We start from the raw sequence: 22159 nt of genomic DNA, 5'->3' as shown, positions 1-22159 counted from the left end.
CACATGAAGAGAATCAATGACAAAAACCACATGACTATCACAATAGATGCAGAAAAGGCCTTCAACAAAATTCAACAGCTCTTCATGCTAAAAACTCTCAATAAACTAGGTATTGATGGAACGTATCTCAAAATAATAACACCTATTTATGACAAACCCACAGCCAATATAATACTGAATGAACAAAAACTGGAAGCATTCCCTTTGAAATCTGGCAGAAGACAAGGATGCCCTCTCTCACCACTCCTATTCAACATAGTATTGGAAGTTCTGGCCAGGGCAATCAGGCAAGGGAAAGAAATAAAGGGCACTGAATTAGGAAAAGAGGAAGTCAAATTGTCTCTGTTTGCAGATGACATGAACGTATATTTAGAAAACCCCATCGTCTCAGCCCAAAGTATTCTTAAGCTGATAAGCAAATTCAGCAGTCTCAGGATACAAAATCAATGTGCAAAAATCAAAAATCACAAGCATTCCTATACACCAATAACAGACAAACAGCCAAATCATAAGTGAATTCCCATTCACAATTGCTACAAAGAGAATAAAAAACCAAGGAATATAACTTACAAGGGATGTGAAAGACCTCTTCAAGGAGGACAACAAACCACTGCTAAAGGAAATCAGAGAGGACCAAACAAATGGATAAACATTCCATGCTCATGAGCAGGAAGAACCAATATTGTGAAAAATGGCCATACCACCCAAAGTAACTTATAGATTCAATGCTATCCCCATCAAGCTACTATTGACTTTCTTCACAGAATTGGAAAAAACTACTTTAAATTTCCTATGGAACCAAAAAAGAGCCCACATAGACAAGACAATCCTAAGCAAAAGGAACAAACCTGGAGGCATCATGCTACCTGACTTTAAACTATACTACAAGGCTACAGAAACCAAAACAGCATGGTACTGGTACCAAAACAGATATATAGACCAATGGAACAGAGCAGAGGCCTCAGAAATAACACCACACATCTACAACCATCTGATCTTTGACAAACCTGACAAAAACAAGCAATGGGGAAAGGATTCCCTATTTAATAAATGGTGTTGGGAAAATTGGCTAGCCATATGTAGAAAGCTGAAACTGGATCCCTTCCTTACACCTTCTACAAAAATTAACTCAAGATGGATTAAAGACTTAAACGTAAGACCTAAAACCATAAAAATCCTAGAAGAAAACATAGGTAATACCATTCAGGACATAGGCATGGGCAAATACTTCATGACTAAAACACAAAAACCAATGGCAACAAAAGCCAAAATTGACAAATGGGCTCTAATTAACTAAAGAGCTTCTGCACAGAAAAAGAAACTATCATCAGAGTGAACAGGCAACCTATAGAATGGGAGAAAATTTTTACAATGTATCCATCTGACAAAGGGCTAATATCCAGAATCTAGGAAGAACTTAAACAAATTTATAAGAAAAAAACAAACAAGCCCATCAAAAAGTGGGCAATGGATATGAACAGACACTTCTGAAAAGAAGACAGTTATGCAACCAACAAACATATGAAAAAATGCTCATCACCACTGGTCATTAGAGAAATGCAAATCAAAACCACAATGAGATAGCATCTCATGCCAGTTAGAATGGTGATCATTAAAAAGTCAGGAAACAACAGATGCTGGAGAGGATGTGGAGAAATACGAATGCTTTTACACTGTTGGTGGGAGTGTAAATTAGTTCAACCATTGTGGAAGACAGTGTGGTAATTCTTCAAGGATCTAGAACTAGAAATACCATTTGCCCCAGTGATCTCATTACTAGGTATATACCCAAAGGATTATCAATCATTCTATTATAAGGACACATGCACATGTATGTTTATTGCAGCACTGTTCACAGTAGCAAAGACTTGGAACCAACCCAAATACCCATCAATGATAGTCTGGACAAAGAAAATGTGGCACATATACACCATGGAATACTATGCAGCCATAAAAAAGGATGAGTTCATGTCCTTTGCAGGGACATGGATGACGCTGGAAACCATCATTCTCAGCAAACTAACACAGGAACAGAAAACCAAATACCACATGTTCTCACTCATAAGTGGGAGCTGAACAATGAGAACACATGGACACAGGGAGGGGAACATCACAAACCAGGGCCTGTCGGGAGGTGAGCGGTTGGGGGAGGGATAGCATTAGGAGAAATATCTAATGTAGACCATGGGTTGATGGGTGCAGCAAACCACCATGGCACGTGTATACCTATGTAACAAACCTGCATGTTCTGCACATATACCCTAGAACTTAAAGTATAATAATAAAAAAAAATTTTTTTTAAATAGATTGTGAAACTGAATTTAGATTTATGAAATCCAGACAAGGCAAAAATAGCGTCAGGGTGGAGACTGGCTGCAAAGACACAAAGGGAGTTTTTTAGAGGAATACAACTGTTCCATCTCTTGATTTGTGGTGATGATTATACAACTATATGCCATCACCAAAATTCATCAAACTACAGACTTTTTTTTTTTTTTTGAGATGGAGTTTTGCTCTTGTCATCCAGGCTGGAGTGCAGTGGCGTGATCTCGGCTCACTGCAACCTCCACCTCCCGGGTAGAAGCGATTCTCCTGCCTCAGCCTCCCGAGTAGCTGGGATTACAGGCATGTGTTACCACACCCGGCTAATTTTGTATTTTTAGTAGAGACGGGGTTTCTCCATGTGGGTCAGGCTGGTCTCGAACTCCCGACCTCAGGTGATCCACCCGCCTCTACCTCCCAAAATGTTGGGATTACAGGCCTGAGCCACCGTGCCCAGCTCAAATTAGACTTAAAATGGGTGAATTTTATTATTTGTGAATTATACCTTAATAGAGCAGGAAAAAGTTTAAAGCTTGTTATTTGTTTCCATTCTGACCATTTGCACCAGGGTAAAATCATAATTAGTCATTAGTTACAGTTATGAACACCGACAGTAATCACGTGATAATAGTAGTGTAATGCTGGCTGTGCATCCTCAAGCCACTCTCTCCCCAGAACTCCTACTCAACTCCTGGGGAAGACATTCACATAAGTCAAAAGCAGCCTCCAAGGTTCTCATCTCATTCAGGCCAGGATCCCTTCATACTGATTTACAGCAAAGTACGTGTTGGCCAGTAAGTGTGCATTCAGACGTTGTGTCGTCAGTGAGGTAGGTATTCTGGAAGCTGTAGTGTTGCCAAGCAACGAATAAGAACAAGGAATCCCAGCAATTTCTCTCTGCGTCTTGGAATCATGATTTAGATCCAGGCAGACAATGGGTACCGTGGGCTGGCATTTGGGATGCAGGCACCCTGCAAGTGCTTGCATACCAACATTTCCTGTAGAACAAGCAGAATTTGGTTTTGATGGAGATAAGTGTGTGCTTCTTGGACTGTCATAGGCTCCCTTAAAAATAGGAGGCAATCTTGACTTGTGATCAGATATCCTTCTTGCCACTGCCCATTTGTCAACCAGAACAGGAGGCCTTGTGTTAGACCCGGAGGGACAGAATTAATGGCAGAAGACAGAGTGGCTCTCACTCTACCCCTCAGTGTACCAAGTTGAGAGGCACCAAGAGCTGACAGCCCACTTCTGAAGTCAGCTTAGGAGATTCTCAATGTGGCAAAGAGCAGAAAGGACACCGGTATGAGAAAGTTGAGAGAAAACTTCCCTGACAATTATGGCCTCAAGATATTTCCCTGTAGGCAAACTGCAGGACAGAGCTGAGAAAGTGTTCGAATTCTAAGTCTGAAGAAATACAGAAAAAAAGAGCAAGACATAAAAATTGTGGGGAACATAAGGCCTGGATTTGGTTTAGAAAAAAGTCTGTTGAAATAGACAGGACTCAGTTCATAAGAGGTTGGACCTCTGGACCTGAAAAAAATCCATCCTAAATTCAATAATGGATAACAGGAAGGCAAGGTGAAAAAGAGGAAGAGAAAATATTAGCAAGCTTGAAATAATTGAAAATGGTCTAAGATACTTCTGCATTGGATGTCACCCATTTAAAGAATGGACAAATGCAGTGTGAGAGAAGCAACGCCCAGGAAACATTCTGCGTATGTGGTGGACGTTCCCTCCGGGAACCTTGTGGGTTGAATACTGACCTGAAAAACGTCAGCTGGCAATGACACTAGAACTGTGTCAAAAGAATATAATAGAGGATAATATTACCAGACTCTGTACTCACCAGCCTATTCCCAACTCACAGAAAAGCACTGGTCAGAGAAATTAGAACATTTAAGACAGGGAGGTCGAGGCAGCAGAATTTCTTCACAAAACAAAGGAAAATGAGGCTGCAACCAAAGTAGGCTATCGGGCGGCTCATGGGTTAGTGAAGGAAGGAAAGCTGCGCGTCGATGGTGAGTTAATCAACAAGGCAGCCAAAGAGGCGTGTCCAGAGAACACACACTTGTTTCTCACAATTAGCCTTTCGGGGAGAACACTTGCTAGAGGAGTTAAGGACACTGGGAGCAACCTTGACAGTCAATTTAAACAAGGCAAGACCAGGTGCCGTGGGTCATGCCTGTAATCCTTTGGGAGGCCAAGGCAGGCAGATTGCTCGAGTCCAGGAATTTGTGACTAGCCTGGGCAACATGACGAAACCCCCCCTCTGCAAAAAATATGAAAATTAGTTGCATGTGGTGGGACATGCCTGTAGTCCCAGCTACTTGGGAGGCTGAGGTGGGAGGATCATCTGAGCCTGGGAGGTGGAGGCTGCAGTGAGCTGAAGATCATGCCACTGCACTCCAGCTTGGGTGACAGAGTGAGATCCTGTCTCAAAATAATAATTAAAAAAAAAAAAACAAAAGCAAGGCAGATGATGAGCATTCTTTGTTGGCTCTGGGTGAGTCTACGGATGTTACTGACACAGCTCAGTTGTTTATTTGAGGAGTTCACATCAAGGCTGAAGTGAATGAAGGATTAAGCTCTTTAGATAGTCTGTGTAGAACAACTACTGGTGAGAATATTTTCAAAGATCTTGAGAAAACACAAATTCAGTAGAATCCAAGGTGGAATCTGCTAAGCCGTTACAATTGATGGTGATAAAAATGTATGGGACAAAAAAACAAACAAATTACAAACTTACAAAGCTTGTAAAAATGTAAGGTGTTTCATGCTATTCTTTGTATCAGCAGGTCTTTTGCAGAAAATATATTGTGTATGATTGAGCCCATAGTGTCAACAATGAATGACAATCCCTCTCATGGACTCAACCATCATCCGTTCTCTTAACTTTTTGTCACAAATAAGCTGACTATGCTTATTTGTCCCACGTAAATACACCAGTTTGATGGCTTAATAAAGTTTTACCGCATTATTTTGAACTCAGAGCTGAGACTGAAACTTTTCTGAACAAGAACTGCCCTCACCACCATTATTGAGTTCTGAAGGGCTTTGGAAAGTAGCTTTTACTGAAGACTTGATAATAAATTCAACCTAAAGCTGCAAGGCAAAACAGCACTCGTGCAAAACTCATACTGTGTTAAAGTCATTTTGATGACAACTGACATTGTTCCAATCACAAGTCATATCAAACTGCGTTCTGTACTTTCCATGCTATTAAAATTAAAAGTGAGATCTCCATGCTCACATACATTTGCAGAGAATATAAATTCTAAGTTTAAATACAGTGTGTTTGTGAACCTGGATTTCCATATTTCAAAATCCATTCAGCTGTGCAGTGGAAGAGTTGCCATCTAATCTTCCACAGGAAGATATGAATCTGCAACGTAATACGATAAGGAAAGGCAAAGATCAAGAGAAGAATCTAACGGGATTCCATGAGTGCCTTCCAAGAGATGACCGTGCTCAGTGAAAATCATATACATGTGGACTGATGTCGACGCTTCCATTTACAGAGATAAAATACGTACAGTCTCATTACAGATCAACACTACGAGAGGAACATTTACCATAGATGTTGATAATAGGAAACACTAACTTTGAATCCTAGTAAGTGAAATGTTATCCCTTACCAAAAGAATTCTATTCTTCTCATTAGACATATATTATAAAAAAAAATGCACTAAGATAATATATTTTGAATTTACCACTGAAACTTTTTGTGAAAATTTGTTTTCTCTCATCATAAATACCTACCCAGTATCTTGGCCCACAAAGCTTAAGATATGTACTACCTGGCTCTTTCCAGAAAAGCCTGCTGACAATTAGTCTGAATTAGCACACGTGTTATATTTTGGAGACATCAACTTGACTTCCTTAGAAAGTGCTCTCGCTCAGGGCACTGGTGCTACACGGCTGGAGCTGCTGCAGTCTAGGTTTGGCTGTGCTCTGGAAGTGTATCTGCATTTTTGAATGACTTCTGCTCCAGCACATGCCCTGGATAAGACATTCACAAAGAACCTCAGGATAAGATTTGTCCCTCTTTTTTGTCTCATGTGAATGTCTCAGAGCTGCAAGGACTGGAAACCAAGCCTTACAAAGATCGACACCAGTCTTTTCTGGTGTTCTCTGATTCCTGCCCTGGAAGGGGACACCAGCAACCCTGATGATGCCTATAGGCCTGTCATAAAACCGCTGAAGTCAACAAAGCGGTGGACAGGGGAGGGGAGGGGAACGCTGCCTCTGCCTCCAACCGCTAGGAGAAGGTAAGATCTTCCCACGGACTTCCCTCTCTCTAGAGCGCTGACTTGGACCTAGGCACTCCGCTCCGAGGAAGCGCTCTGCCCCTCTCAGCACCTCCCGGAAGGCTTTTCTCGTTTCGGGCCATTCTCTTTAGCTTTACTCAGTTTCCTTCCTTGGAAATCCATTGTTGTCGGCAAAGATTTTCCTTTGACTGTGGCCAATTTGGAACTCGCGTGGGGTAGGGTCGGGAAGAAGGTGTCTGGGCATGGCTTTCACCCGAGTCTTTGTCTAGACTCTAGAGGGACAACAGCACTTCGGAGAGGCCAGTGGACTCCAAGCATAAATGACAGGGTCCTACTTAGGGCCATGGGGCCAATTTCAGATAGCAAGGAAGGTGGGCGCACCTGCCTGGATATAAATTACTCATGGAACTCACAGCACATCAGTGTGCGGCCCAGACTACCCCAGTTAGGACAGGCGTGGGCACTCACAGCCCTTTCTCCTACACCGTCCCATTCGCACACAAAGTCACCATTCCACAGAGGAACAATGGGAAACAACTATCCTCTCTCTTTGAGAAAGTAAAGGATTGAACAAGGTGACAATCCCTTAGGATGGAAACCATATTAAAGAGAAACTATGAAGCACTTGGATTAAAAAGAACGTTAAGTAATGGGTTATAAATCTGTTTTCTGTTCTGATTACAAGCTAATGAATACAAAACAGTCAGGTCTGGGAAGCTACACAGAGATTCTGTTTGCTGATTCATCACAGTAAATGTAAGATTAAATCTGACACTTCGTTCTCCGTCATGTTAGTTTTCCTATTTTATCTTATCTCTTTCCATGTAAAGAACAAGACTTTGGCCTGGTGTAGTGGTAATGCCACCACTTTGAGAAGCCAAGGCAAGAGGATTGTTTGAGCCCAGAAGTTTGAGACCGGCCCAGGCAACACTGGGAGACCTCATCTCAATTTAAAAAAAAAAAAGAATGAGACTTGCTTTTCATCAAGTTGTTTTTATAACCCATGGAAACTGCAAACCTTGGTGTCTGTGAGGCCACCAGGGAGACATGTTTGATGATGGAGCTGAACTGAGAGCATTAATGAGCCAGAATTTCTTTGGTGCTTCAATGGCCAGGATGATTTGCAGTTGCCTTTTGGTTGAGTTTACAAGCTTAGATATAATATAAAAGTGCATCTTATAGTTCCTTATAGAAGTGTTTCTAATAATTCCTAATCCTATACTAAATGCCCCTTTTTTTTTTAACACTGCCAACCTGTGATTATTATCCCTATTTTACAGATCAGAACATGGAAGCTCGCAGGAATATGGTGACGTGGCCAGACAATATCACAGTGGCAGGGCTGGCTGGCAATGTCCCCTTCCCAGGTGCTCCAGCCACCACACCATGAGGACCCATTGAGACGTAGGAATGTCTGGTTCGAGCATATGAAATTGTCACTGTCAGTCATTTTCACTAAGTGTTTCTATTAAGTCAAAAGAAATACTAACTGCCAAAAGTAGGTTACAAGATGTTGTATGTGTTTGTATGTGTGCATTTCCACTGCTTAGAAAAAAACTTATTAAAAACAATGAAAGATACGGGAAAAAGATAATACCACAATATTGTCAGCTTTATCTCTAAGATGAAATTATAGGCACCTTTTATTTCTTTCCTTGAATTATTTTCTAAGTTTTCTACAACAAGCATGTATTTCACCTGTAAGTTTGTTCACATACAATATTGACAAGTGTCTTAAGTCCTGGCACCTAGCATTCAGAACAGATGGAATGAGAGACATGGAGAAATTCAGTTTCCTGGGCTAAATTCAATTTCCTAAAAAGGCTCAGAGAGAATCTGGCAAAATTAATAAACAAGCAAACACAGATTATCCATCTAGGGAAAAAGAAAGTACCCTATAAGCACCCAAGAAGAAACATGGATTATCAAAAAGAACAAAATCATTGGGGCTGCTTCCCTGTCCATTCTTACTCTCCGCGAGGACTGTGGGGTGGCACCCACGTAAGGGGCACTGAGAACTCCGAGCTTCTCAAATGTCTACTCCTAAGCAGCACTCGAGTGATTTCTCCAGTTATTCAAACCAGCAGAATTACCCATACAGTATAAACCCAAGTAACTGGTAAAATAACTGTTCATACTCATCTGCTCGACGTGATCTCCTCCAAAGGGGAAAGACTCAAAATATGATACAGTATGCATTCCGGGGATGAAAATGCAAACTTGGAATGACTATTCTTTCAAACGTTTAAAGTAAGATTCTTGGGTTTTGTCATCTTGGAAGCAAGTTCTATGCCTATTTAATTCACACAGTGAACTAAAAAAGTATGTCTTGAAATATCTTCCCAACAAACTGGGAATAATAATCCCTTGGTTGACTTGTAACAGACAGGCATTTATTCAGCAAATGATTTGACTCTCAGAGCAACTGGACGTCATCTTTCAGGACAACCTATAATGTTGTACCCCCAAGTTTGGGAACAATGAAATAGAGAATTTGGTTATATGGGAGTAATTTAGGCCATGGTGGACTTAATCATTTTTAAATGTTTAAAACTGAGAGTGGTTAATTTTAATACTTGACTTTATTGCTTTTTTCCCTGAACAACTTGAGACCATTGAAATCTATAGCACTTCTTAGATTTGGGTCTGTTCCTTTCGCCTAGCCTTTCCTTCTATAAAAGACTTTTGAAATGATGGCCAAATTGCACAGCTGCCAACAAAGCATGCTTAAAATAAGTACTTGGCTATCATTATTTCACTTTTCATCATTCTACACTTTTGAATAGAAGTTTTTATTTTCTCAGATTATTCCAATCTATGAGACAAGGGCCAAGGATTCAGTATGCCCTTATTAAAACAAATTAATTAGAAGGCCATTAGGCTGAGATGGTGTCTTGTGTCTTACATAAGCACATGGAAACCTAACAGTGGAAGGAAACTTAAATCAATCAGAAACTGCCAAGTGACTTCTAATGAGAGATTGTGCCAATCAGAAACCACCCACTAATCTCTGGGACTTTCCACTCTGACCAATCAAATGCTTCCTTTGTCTTGCCTGTGCAAACACATCTTACAAAATCGCTTTCCTACACGCCTTCTAGGTGGAGCTTACACTGCTTGTGGTTTGGTGCTGATTCATGAATTAGTCTGCTCCAAAAAAATGCTACAACTTTTTTTTTTTTTTTTTTAAGATGAGTTTCGCTCTTGTTGCCCAGGCTGGACTGCACCTCCGCCTCCGGATTCAAGTAATTCTCCTGCCTCAGCCTGCCAAGTAGCTGGGATTACAGGCATGTGCCATGACACCCAGCTAAATTTTGTATTTTTAGTAGAGACAGGGTTTCGGCATGTTGGTTAGGCTGGTCTCAAACTCCTGACCTCGTGTGATCCACCTGCCTCAGCCTCCCAAAGTGCTGGGATTACAGGCACGAGCCAGTGTGCCCAGCCTAAAAAACTACAATTTTAATGCACCTGAGTTTATCTTTTAACATACTTCACCCTCAAAGTTCCCTGCTGTGTTTTAACATTACCCACAACACATTTAAAAGTGAAGCTGGGCTAGGCTCCCCACAAGAGCCCATTAATAGAATTACATGCGAGGAACAAGGAATTAAAGTAGGTGCAATTTTTTGAGGCACCATCGTCAGAGATAAAGACAGAAGCAAAGTCCCACAAGGTCATGGACCTGGCTGAGTACAGACCTGGGGCAGGTGTCAGAAAGAGGAGACCTCAGGGCACCTGACTGTCTGCACTCTGGGCACCACTTGGCCACCAGTCCTAACAGAGGCAGTCACTGAGGGCTCCCATGGCAAGCAGCACCTCCTGCTCAGGCTACTCGGAGTTATTTGTTAAATGAACATACAATGAAGAGACAATCCCCTAACTCACTGCTGATAGTGGCGAAGGGAAATCCATGAGCAAAGCAGCCTGGGTTCAGGGAACACTGAACAAACCTGCCTGGGTGGAGAGAAAGAGCCTGAGGTCAGGCAGCAGTCTGCAAAGCCACCCAGCAACTCCAACACAGTTCAGAGCTAATGCCCTTGACTCCAGGAGACTTTTGCTGTGTCTAGCAAAGCAGGATTTACAAACGAGGGTAAAGAAAGACCAGTGGGGAAGAGTGAAGAAGCCCAACAAGAACCTACACAGGCGATGAGGACCTGGGTTACAGCACCAGCCCAGGGAAACAAAATAGAGGGCTAGGGAACAGGGTAGATGCAGTGGGGCGTCACCGTAACCACGGAGCGGAGGGCAAAGGTGACAGGAGTAAACACAGGCTTCGGAAGGCCCTAGCGAGGCCTGCCAGGAGGCTGGGGAAGGCACCTGCCTCCAGGGGCTGCCACCGTGCCAGATGCCACTCCATGCGCTGCATGACTAAGGCCCCAGTGAGACGCTTCCGCCTCTGCCCCCAAGAACCCAAGCGCCCTGGGATCAGAAGGAGGAGGCCTCAGCACAGATAGGATGCAGGCAATCTTTGTTGACACCGCGAGCCCTAAAGATGTTCCTGAAAATGTCCTTTGGCCTCCTGGGGGAACTGGTCAGGACCACAGCTCGTCCTGCATCACAGCTATCGCCCCACCCCAGCCCTGTCCCCTTCCAGGCAGCCTGTCCTTCCTTCCCTGGTGTTTGTGTCCAAAAGACCCCATAGATTCTCCACAACCTGTCTTTTACTCCTCAACTAAAAGGGAACGTCTTGTCACTATATCCCCAGCACACCACCAGGTCCAGAAATCCTCACTGGCACGTAGGTCCTCAGTGTTTGCTGAATAAATACATGAAAGTGCACTATTCCCTCTATCCTTTCCTGCACTTTTCCTCCCTCCTGAGCTGACTATCCTGTACTCATTGTTCCTGGAACTGTCAGTTGCTCTGGCAAGAGCTGTAGCTCTGCTGCTGCCTTCAGGCCTCATGGACTGTGGAAAGTCCCTGGACTGGGCTCTGGTCCTCGCCACTCCCAAAAGAGGCTCTAGCTCCCCAGGGCAGGGCCCAACCTCATTCCTGTGAAATCTCACAGCTCAGCACAGGGCCTGTGTGCACACCTGTCAGGTTTTTTAAGGTGCCACTGGCTCTGCCTGGCCAGCAACTCCTCAGGCTCACCTTTCTCCTGCCTCTGAGTCATCCTTGTACCCACAGCCTCCTCCCACTGGGTCTGGTGTTCTCTGCAGGGCCCTGTGCAAATAAGAGGCTCCAGGACGCTTCCAGGGGCTGCTGGGATGGTTTGTGCTCAGTGCTAAATGCTGTTTCCACTCTGGTTCTCTTCCAAGTGCTCATGACTTAGATCAAATGACTGTTTAATAAATTAGTTGCTTGGGTAGAATGGAAAATGTTTATCTCTTCTATTTGGAAAGCGTAATGTCCGCAAACCACATAGGCTATGTACACAATAACATGTACAACCCTGCCCCCTCCCCCCCCAAAAAAATAGCCTAGCAGTTTAAAAAAACTATACCTGACCCAGCCAATCCTCTTGGAGCAGCTTTTAAACTATTAGTATAGGAAGTGCGATTTCGTCCTAGCAGCTCCTCATCCAACAGCCTCAGGGAAGACAGCAGCATGCTGTGTCTCCATGCTTTCCTCTGTATGAATGAGCTGTTCAAGTTCTATCATTCAAGGTGACCCTGGCCCTTTGGGAGGTTGCATTCATTTTTTTGCTTGAGTGAATGTAGGTACAATTAAACATGATGTCTCAAGTTAAAAAGCTTCCATTTGGGATGTCAGGCAAAACTTTGTAAAGTGCTCCCTTCATTTCCAATGCCACAGTTTTGCTGGCACAGGAGGCTGGCAGCAGTGTACATGAATGACACACAGAGTACATGTCTGGATGTGCATTCACACATGTGTAGCAATGGTTGATCCTATTCTAAAAAAAAATTCTTCACTGGAATGCATGACACCAGGAAAAGAACAGAGGCTTATAAAGACACACTGAGTTCTTCCTGTCTTGGTGGGAAGTGGGTGTTTTAAGGTAGGACCCCAAATCAGAAAGGTTGGGTAAACGGCCCACAGTCACATAGCCAGTGAGTTCAACTTCCTTGGGTGCAGAGACATCCTTTTTAACGGTGAAGCTTTCCAGAGCCTGAATGAAAACATTTAAAATTTGATTTTGAACTTTTGACCTGCCGTTTGCTTTAGCTGTGTAAAAGCCAAAAGATAAGACCTGGAGAGAACCCCAACTTATTAGAAAACTTGAAGATTTCAGACACAGCCAGTTTTAAAATATTCAAAAAAAAAAAAAAAAAAAACACCTTGAAAGATTTAGAAGTCATCTTTAAGACTTGATTTGTTTAAGGTTTAAGGTTGTTGCCTGGAAAGCCCCCCCCACAATCCTGGGGTCCCTTGCATAAGGTGGAGATGAAAGTGTGAAAGTGATCAAGCCTATATAGAGAAACTGCTAGGCAATTTTAGCATACCAGGTTTCCAGTTGCAGCTGATCACTTGGCTCAGAGAAAACAGCTCCACCATCACCAAAGATACCAAAGGGGGAACCGGCAGAAAGGAGTAGAAACCAGTAGCCCTCAAGACTGAAGACCATCAGCATTAGACTCTAGGTCACCCCCCCCCACGCCCCCGCAGACGTGATCTAAGGGAACAAAATCTAGTCTTCATTTTAATTTTATATTTTTACTTTTTAATTATTTATTTTTATGTATTTAATTTTGAGACAGAGTCTCGCTCTGTCACTCAGGCTGGAGGGCAGTGGCGAGATCTCGGCTCACTGTAACCTCCGCCTCCCGGGGGTTCAAGCTCTTCTCCCATCTCAGCCTCCCGAGTAACTGGGATTACAGACAGGCGCCACCGCACCCGGCTAAGGAAACCAAACCTAGGACCACCGAGTGGCTCTTTCCAGATCAGTTTCATCATGATTTTTTCCATCACTCCCTTCTAGTCCTTCGCTTCCCGCCCTTTCTAGACGAATCCCTTCTGGTTTCCAAACTCCCGGGGCCGGGGGACTCGGGGAGGGGACCCCAGGGGCGGCAGGGGAAGGGGACCCGTGCAGATGGGGGACGCCCCGGGGGTTTGGCAGGGAGAGGGCATCTGGGTGGGGGAGGCTTCGGGGAGAGGGCACCGGGCAGTGAGGGGAAGGTCGGAGAGGACGCCGGGCCGGGGGTCGGGGGCCGGGGACGTTACCGATGCCCGTAGTGGACGAGGAACATGGCCAGGAGGATGCAGTTGGGCGCGCTGCGGAGGCGCGGGGCGGACTCGCTGGCGTACTGGTAGAGCGGCAGAGCCAGCGAGGGCAGCTCCTGCACCACCCAGGCGGCCCGCGCCGGCACTCGGACCCTAAAGCTGGGCGACGCGTGGCGGCCGTACGCCAAGTTCGTCTCACGATTCCGCGCTAAGACCGCGCAGCCCACGGCGCACTGCAGGTAGGCGAGCGCGGCCAGCATGCGCTCCTCGGCCAGCAGGAGCTCCTCCGCCACCGCCGTCGCCATCGCCGGGGCTGGGTAGCGTGCTCCATGCCCCAGAGGCCGCGGCAGGCAACATATAAGGCGGCGGCGCGGGGGCGGGACGGGCGGCTACCCGAGTTCGGCACTGCCGGGACACTGCAGACAGGGTTCTCAATCCAGGCTTCTCCAGGGCAGCCGGGGCTGTGGGCGCGGCCCCGGGGGCGGGGCGAGCACCTGCGCGGGGAGGGACCTGCAAGCGCCCCGCCCACGCCGGGCCGGCGTAACCCGGCGCCGCTCTGCGGACGGGCGGCCTCAGGCTGTCCGCGGAGGTCCCTGAGACCGCGTGGGAAACCTGGGCGCTTCGCTTGGAGACGCCTTCATGGCTGCTTCCTGGAGGCTTTTTCCGCCTCAGAGCTGTCCGCGGTTTTCCCTCTCTCGCTGCTTTTAGGGAAGACGGGTTGTGCGCTTTAGGCTTATTCTTGGACGGTCCCCAAAGGCCCCCGAAAGGACCAGGCCCGGACACGTGGGGCCTTGGTTTCCGGCCGGAAGTCCTGGGAGCTGTACGATCTGGCTGTGGCCGGCCGGTTTGTGCGTGCTGCGTGTGCGGCCGCGTGGGCTATGGGGCGGCGGTCGCGGGGCCGGCGGCTCCAGCAACAGCAGCGGCCAGAGGATGCGGAGGATGGCGCCGAGGGCGGTGGAAAGCGCGGCGAAGCGGTAGGAGCCGGGACCCGGCGGGCGGGCCAGGGGCTCCTCGTGGACCTCCCGGACCCCGAGGCCTCCGAAGCGGCGGCGAGGGGCAGCTCCTCGGGCCTCGGGGTAGACGTCGCTTTCCTTTCTCAGGGCTGGGAAGGAGGCTACCCCGAGATCGTCAAGGAGAACAAGCTGTTCGAGCACTACTACCAGGAGCTCAAGATCGTGCCCGAGGGCGAGTGGGGCCAGTTCATGGACGCTCTCAGGGAGCCCCTCCCGGCCACTTTAAGAATTACTGGTTACAAAAGGTAGAGGGGCAGTGCCTGATTTTTTGGGAGTTGGGGCCAGGATGCTGGCGGTTAAGGGCAATGGTGTTTTCTCCGACAAGTGTTACGATGCCAGAGAACCGTGGCGTTTCAGCGGTTTGGATTCAGGAAGCATTGAGGTGGGAGCACAGGGTCCAATGAAATGGTCACGGAGGTATTGCAGGTGCAGGGTTAGAAGAGGAAATGAAAATGGGATCTGAGGAAGATTCGGTTCCTGGGGAATCTTCCAGGAGGGAAGCTGAGGGTCTTACCTTTTGAACGTAAGAGAATTTATAGAGAATGCATAAAACCCCTTGGTCGTTCCCCCCTCCGTCCCACCCCCCATCTTTGTAGTTACATCTTTCTAAATGAGTCGCAAGTGAAACTAAAACTGTAGGTATACTTAGGAGAGAAGGAATGCAGTGTTGCTCTTAGGGATAAACAGTGTGGATTGCTTAAATTTTGAAGGGATACAGTGTAAAAGTAGTGACTGAAGAATGTTTACTCTCCATGCAAAAGTTGGTTTTAGTTTTAAAATACTTGCAGTCTTAAATTTAAAAAGATACAATGTATTAGCTTAGCTTTCTAGGTCAGTTTGAAACTTTCTTGTTTTTCAATAGCCATGCAAAAGAGATTCTCCATTGCTTAAAGAACAAATATTTTAAGGAATTGGAGGACCTGGAGGTGGACGGTCAGAAAGTTGAAGTTCCACAGCCACTGAGTTGGTAGGTACCACAATGCTTCATGCGGATTATTTGTTGTTTGGGATATAATCACTTGAATTATATTTCTTGGTAGTGCATTTGCTGTTAACATGAAAGAGCCTGGGTATACTTGGCAAACATCCTAATGTTTTAGTACCTGGTGCTTCTATCAACATTACACTGGTATCCAAGTTTTCAGGCGATTTGCAGCTTTATGAGTCACTAAGTTCAGCCAACTAACTCTTCCTAGTACATCCAACCTCTTCCTTTATGTCACCACTTCTGCCAGCTCCATGTTACAGCCCTTGTTTTCTCATCAAAACTGTTGCAGAGTGGCTTCTTTGCCTTCAGAAAAAGGACAGACTTGGCTTGACAATAGTCTCCTGGTAGGTGGTCTCTTAGTATTTTCCATTACAGACAGGTTACCACTGTCTGCTGTCAGGTTGTCTCCTGGTACTTCCCAGTACAGACTGCGCCAGCCAGTGTAGCATTTCCGAGTCTTGGCACCCATGCGTACTGCTACTCCGGGAGCCACCTCTTTCTTGACTTGTCCTGCAGGTGCCCTCTGGGTTACCTATTCCTCATGACTCAGTTCTAGTCTCAGTTGTGTGAAGGTGATCCCGTGTGCTGAAAGCGTCTTGTAAAGATGCTTGGAGAACTCTGGAGGCGCCAGTCCTTCGGTTAACTTGTAAGTGGAAAAGCCGTTATTATTAACTTTGAGGTATTGAGTTCTCAGAAAAGAAAAGTAATGCGCGAAAAGGTGAATTAAGCCTTTGTTTTGAGACGGAGTCTCACTCTGTCGCCCAGGTTGGAGTACAGTGGCATGATCTTGGCTCACTGCAAATTCCACCTCCCGGGTTCATGCCATTCTCCCGCCTCAGCCTCCTGAGTAGCTGGGACTACAGGCGCCCGCCACCACACCAGGCTAATTTTTTGTATTTTTAGTAGAGATGGGGTTTCACCATGTTAGCCAGGATGGTCTTGATCTCCTGACCTCATGACCCACCCACCTCGGTCTCCCAAAGTGCTGGGATTACAGGCGTGAGCCACTGCGCCCTGCCGAATTAAGTGTTTTGCATCAACTTTTGAGGTTTTGACTCTTCCAGTACGTAGTGTTATCTTTCCTTTCTAGATAACCTCTAGTGTTCGCAAATCGAGGTCAGATTTTCGTTAATCATGGGGTACAGATTTGCTTGCTTTTCTTTCATTGGCTATTTGGATTTTCGTTGTCTATCACAGATAAGCTTATACATTCACAATGAATGCTGACTGGCCAAACATTAAGTCAATTTTCAGCCAGTATGAAGACCAAATATCACCATCATGGAATGTGTTTCTGGGATATAGGAATAAATATGACCAACATCGTGAAACCCCATCTCTACTAAAAATACAAAAATTTGACCGTCATGGTGGCACACACCTACAATCCCAGCCACTAGGGAGGCTGAGGCATGAGAATCGCTTGAACCCAGGAGGTGGAGGTTGCAGTGAGCCAAGATCATGCCACTGCGCTCTAGCCTGGGCCACAGAACAAGACCCCATCTCAAAAAAGAAAAAAATAATAGATATGCCACATCTCAGATGTTTAAAAGCTTGAAGGGTACAGTGTAGGAAAGTGATTCAGGTGCTAGGTTGCTGTTAGTGGTCACTAATTGTCCACTGTAGTGAGGTCAGTGGAAAGGGTACATATTTTTCAGCCTCTAGTTATGGCATTGCTGAGAAGAGGCAGCCTTCATGAGATCAAGCTTTTCTTCCTCCTAGTAACTAGTAACTAGGTTGTAGACTCTTCTCTAGTCGTTTGAAGATTACATTGACGACATTGATTATGTTCTGCTTGAAGTAGAGGTCTGATACTGTAGTAGTCCGTTTTCATGCTGTTATAAGGACATACCCGAGTAATGTGTATATAAAGGAAAGGGGCTTAATTGACTCACATTTCCACATGGCTGGGGACTCCTCAGGAACCTTAAAATCATGGCAGAAGGTCTCTCTTCACAGGGTGGCAGGAGAGACAATGAGTGTCGAGCAAAGGAAGAAGCCTTTTATAAACCATCCGATCTCCCCCTGGAAAACAGACTCACTTGTCGTGAGAGTGACGGTTCACTGCAGCCTCACAACGTGAGGGAAACTGCCCCGGTGATTTAATTATCTCCACCTGGTCTTGCTCTTGACACGTGGGGAATATTACAATTCAAGGTGAAATTGGGGTGGGAACACAGAGCCAAACCATATAAAATATTTTAAGAAGACAGGATTATGATTCTCCTTGGGCATGTTTGTATTTTTAACAGTGGTGGATGTATGTGCTGCTTCACACAATCACCTGGAAATATTTGTTTCTAAAACCTTGTGTATAGAAGCACAGAGATGGGATAAGAAATGCTTTTAAGATGAAGTTCCTGTCCAGGAGGAGGGTTTCAGCACGCGTCTGTAGGGAAGAGGTGTGTTCTCAAGGCACGTCAATGTGGGCATTTTCTTCTGCAGGCTCCAGCAAACTAGGAGAAACCATGCGATGTTAATAAGCCTTGCTAGTTTTTTATTACTCTCTGCAAACTACAGTTAAACTTTGATTCGATCAGCCCTTTTAACATTTAATAGCTGCTTTTCCACCTTGTTTGTTGAACAACGTGTCTGGGTATGTGACAGGGTAATTACCAAACTCTTAGAATCTGCAGGTTGTCTGTAGTTGAAGAATGAAAGTGAATCGCTTTCTGCCAACAGCCAGTTATGTTTTTGTTTGCTTTAATTTTCTAAACACACAACTGAAGGGTATGAACAAAACATTGTATGATTTGGGTTTCTAATACTTGGCTTTTTCCAAGTAATGTATGTATTAATGTATGTATCAATAAATTTCCAATGATAATGTATCAATGATGGTTTCTGTATTTTATTTTGAGACAGGGTCTCACTCTGTCACCCAGGCTGGAGTGCAGTGATGTAGCCTTGACCTCCCAGGCTCACGTGATCCTTCCACCTCAGCCTCCCGAGTAGCTCAGACTACAGGTGCATGCCACCATGCCTGGCTAATCTGTTTATTTTTTGTAGAGATGGAGTTTCACCATGTCGCCCAGGCTGGTCTTGAATTCCAGGGCTCAAGCGATCCTCCTGCCTTGGTTTCCCAAAGTGCTGGGATTACAGACGTGAGCCACCATTCCTGGCCAATGCCAGTTTCTTGGCAGCTTTATTCTCTGAACATTTATTTATTCAAATTCACCTGTCAGTTTTAGGATACTAAATCTCTCAGCAAGCAAGTAAAGCAGAAGCTTTTCAGGACTTCTGGTAGTTTTCTGTATTGCTCAAGATGCAGAAATAGAGCATGTAATATTCTTCCCAATCCTCTGGTACATAGTGAAATATAATTTAGGAAAGTGTTTTTTGGAACTACATTTTCTAGAAGGAAAGTTATGTATAGTACCATAGCTTGGGCCAATTTCATTTTTTTTCTTATATTCGTAGACTCAGAACAATGAGAAATTATCCTAAAGCATTCTTAAAAAAGCATTGTTTTGACAACCAATTGTTCAGAGTGCATCTTACTGTCATTCTATTTATGTGCTGTTTATGTATTTATTTTTTCTTGAGATAGGTCTCTCGCCCAGGTTGGAGTGCAGTGGCATGATCTCAGCTCACTGCAAACCTCCACCTCCTGGGCTCAGGTGATCCTCCCACCTCAGTGTCCCAAGTAGCTGGGATTACAGGCCCATGTCACCACACCCAGCTGTTTTTTCATATTTTTTGTAGAGATGGGGTTTTGCCATGTTGGACAGGCTGCTCTTGAACTCCTGACCTCAAGTGATCCACCCACCTTGGTCTCCCAAAGTGCTGGTATTATAGGCATGAGCCACTGCACCTGGCAGATTTATGTGCTTTTTAATGTCTAGATTGAGGATGGTTTTCATAGGTGTTGTATATATTTACAGAGTTCTTACCACTTGAGAATTGTTGACGTGCAAAGATGACAGTGGTCCTTTTAATTTATCCTTTAAGGGGCCCAAATAAGATTTTTTCTTAAAAGATACGAACTAAATTTGAATTAAGTAACTAAAAAATATACCTCTTTAAGATCATTTTGTTTGATGTTAAAATCTATACAAAGATTCGATAAACATTTTTTTGTTTCATAAAAAGATGATGCTGTTCCTCAAGCTACATAAGAAACATAATTTTAAAAAATTTCTTGTAGAAACAGTGCCTCGCTTTGTTGCCCAGGCTGTTCTCTGTACCCAGAGGAAACGTACATTTATCTGTTAGTTTCTTATTTTTATTTAACTATTAAAGAGTTCCTAAGGCTGCTTTCTATTCAAAGATCAGCAGCCTTCACAATTATAAATACTCTAAAATTTTAATCTTGTTATAGTACATTTACATTTTGACTATCAGAAATTTGACGAATAAGACATGTAAGGGTATATTTGTTCAAAGTGTATCTAGCTGCTTATCTATATTTAAAAATGAAAATTCAGCTCTTTACAGTAAATCTAAATGGCATGTGGTATTCATATTGATGTTTTGGTGATTTGGTAAGGTAATAACTTACATGATCATACTAGCTTTGACACAGACAAGTTCAGGAAGACCAGATATTGTATGAGCTGGCATTTGGCTGTTTGCAAATAGAGGTTATAGTGGCATAGCAGATATTTGCCCAATATGACAGCAAATGCCAAATTTGCATGTAACCTACTATTTCGCCTCTAATGAGTCCAAAAGATTATTTAAAACAATTCTTTTTTTAAATTGCCTTATGAATATGATTTTATTTTGGCTTTATATTTTTGAAACACAGTAAACGTTGAGGAGGGAACTGAGCTATATGAGATAGAATCAAAGCACTGGGGACCTTTGGAGGGTGGCCGTGGACAGATTCAACCAGTTTCATCTTCATTATCTGGTAGAAAATGCTTTTCAGATATATCTTGTAATATTATGACTTGAGCAGTGTCTTAGACTTTTAAGTCCCGAGTTTGTTTCCATCAAATAATCGAAGTTTAAAAGCAGTCAAATATGTTTGTGTTTTCCAAACATTCCAATTTTATTTTCATAGTTTTCACTCTGGCTACAGTTTGACGCATGGAAACATTGTGAGCCTGCATTGTTAAATTGAGTGTATTACTGCATCTCAGATTTAGTGAGAATTGCTGAAACTGCAGTAAGATTTATAGCCGCGTGACATGTTACACTTGGTTTGGCACTGGATTGAGCATGGTGCCGTGTGACATCAGTGTGCTCGTTCGTACAGTGCAGATTCCTGTGTAGGTGCAGGCCAAGTTTAAAAGCACATCCCTCCTGGGTACAGTGGCTTACGCTGTAATCCCAACAGTTTGGGAGGCTGATGCGGGCAGATCACTTGAGGCCAGGAGTTCGAGACCAACCTGGCCAACACGGCAAAACCCCATCTCTACTGAAAATACACATCTGTGATCCCAGCTACTCAGGTGGCTGGCTGAGGCATGAGAATTGCTTGAATCTGGGAGGCAGAAGTTGCAGTGAGCTGAGATAACACCACTACACTCCAACATAGGTGAGAGAGTGAGACTGTCTCAAAAAAGAAAAGGACAATGTCTTTAGTATCCCCCATTTCTCCCCCAATTAAAAAAAGTAATAATAATAAAAACATTGATGTCATCATTTATAGAAAGTTCAAATATATTCAAAGAAATGATGGCAGGAAATGCTTTATTCTTAGTTATATATAGGTAACAGCCTAGGAGCTCAAATTAATACATTAGTGGTTTCCAAGGTAGGGATTTTTTTGGTATGTAAAATATTTTAGTACATTATAGAACTGGTATTAGAAATAATGAGGCCAGGCGTGGTGGCTCAAGCCTGTAATCCCAGCACTTTGGGAGGCCGAGATGGGCGGATCACGAGGTCAGGAGATCGAGACCATCCTGGCTAACACGTTGAAACCCCGTCTCTACTAAAAAAAATACAAAAAACTAGCCGGGCGACGTGGCGGGCCCCTGTAGTCCCAGCTACTCGGGAGGCTGAGGCAGGAGAAAGGCATAAGCCTGGGAGGCGGAGCTTGCAGTGAGCTGAGATCTGGCCACTGCATTCCAGCCTGGGCGACAGAGCCAGACTCCGTCTCAAAAAAAAAAAAAAAGAAATAATGAAAAATATATTTTAAAAAAACTCTAATCAGATGTTTGTGGAACACTGACACTGTATTATTTTGATTCTGTGCGATCTGCACATGAAGTAAGTCATCTTGTATCTTTTTATTTCTGATGACCTTACTGTTGTTACCTTATACTGGTCAAGAGCAGAGGAGTGTCCACTTTTCCATCTGATCTTGAACGTTTCATCATTATAATTTTGCGGCAATATGCGTATGTCTTATAATCCCCCATGAGTCTCCTGTTTCTGATTGGCACATGGTGTAGCTAGAGCCATGTTCCTTATGCCTACAGGGACATCTCTGAGTGTTGCTGACTGTCCTTAGAGGATTGTGAATAGCAACAGGGAGAACAACATTTGAA

General features: G+C 44.3%; 2 protein-coding genes across 5 annotated transcripts in view; one reads left to right on the top strand and one right to left on the bottom strand.

Moving 5' to 3' along the window:
* Window positions 1-14259, bottom strand: part of SRD5A1 (steroid 5 alpha-reductase 1) — a 36110-nt gene extending 21851 nt beyond the window's left edge. For 2 of the 3 annotated variants that reach the window (XR_003119805.1, XM_025387519.1), the window contains exon 1: window positions 13716-14254. Coding sequence is in view for 2 of the 3 variants with exons in the window: in XM_025387519.1 (XP_025243304.1) it covers window positions 13716-14020 (305 nt within the window). In the remaining variant the exon portion in view is untranslated. Of the gene's footprint in view, window positions 1-2827; window positions 3321-13715 lie in introns of all 3 variants that reach the window. The other variant, XM_025387520.1, reaches the window with a different exon arrangement.
* NSUN2 (NOP2/Sun RNA methyltransferase family member 2) overlaps window positions 14222-22159 on the top strand; it is a 34033-nt gene continuing 26095 nt past the window's right edge. The window contains exons 1-3 of one of the 2 annotated variants that reach the window (XM_025387517.1): window positions 14222-14689; window positions 14816-14973; window positions 15591-15695. In XM_025387517.1, the coding sequence (XP_025243302.1) occupies window positions 14594-14689; window positions 14816-14973; window positions 15591-15695 (359 nt within the window). In that variant the 5' untranslated portion in view covers window positions 14222-14593. The remainder of the gene's footprint in view (window positions 14690-14815; window positions 14974-15590; window positions 15696-22159) is intronic. The other variant, XM_025387518.1, reaches the window with a different exon arrangement.

This window comes from Theropithecus gelada, chromosome 6 (genome assembly GCF_003255815.1).
Source record: "Theropithecus gelada isolate Dixy chromosome 6, Tgel_1.0, whole genome shotgun sequence".
Taxonomy (NCBI): Eukaryota; Metazoa; Chordata; class Mammalia; order Primates; family Cercopithecidae; genus Theropithecus; species Theropithecus gelada.
Note: the sequence above shows the minus strand (reverse complement) of the source record. Positions and strands in the feature narration are given on the sequence as shown.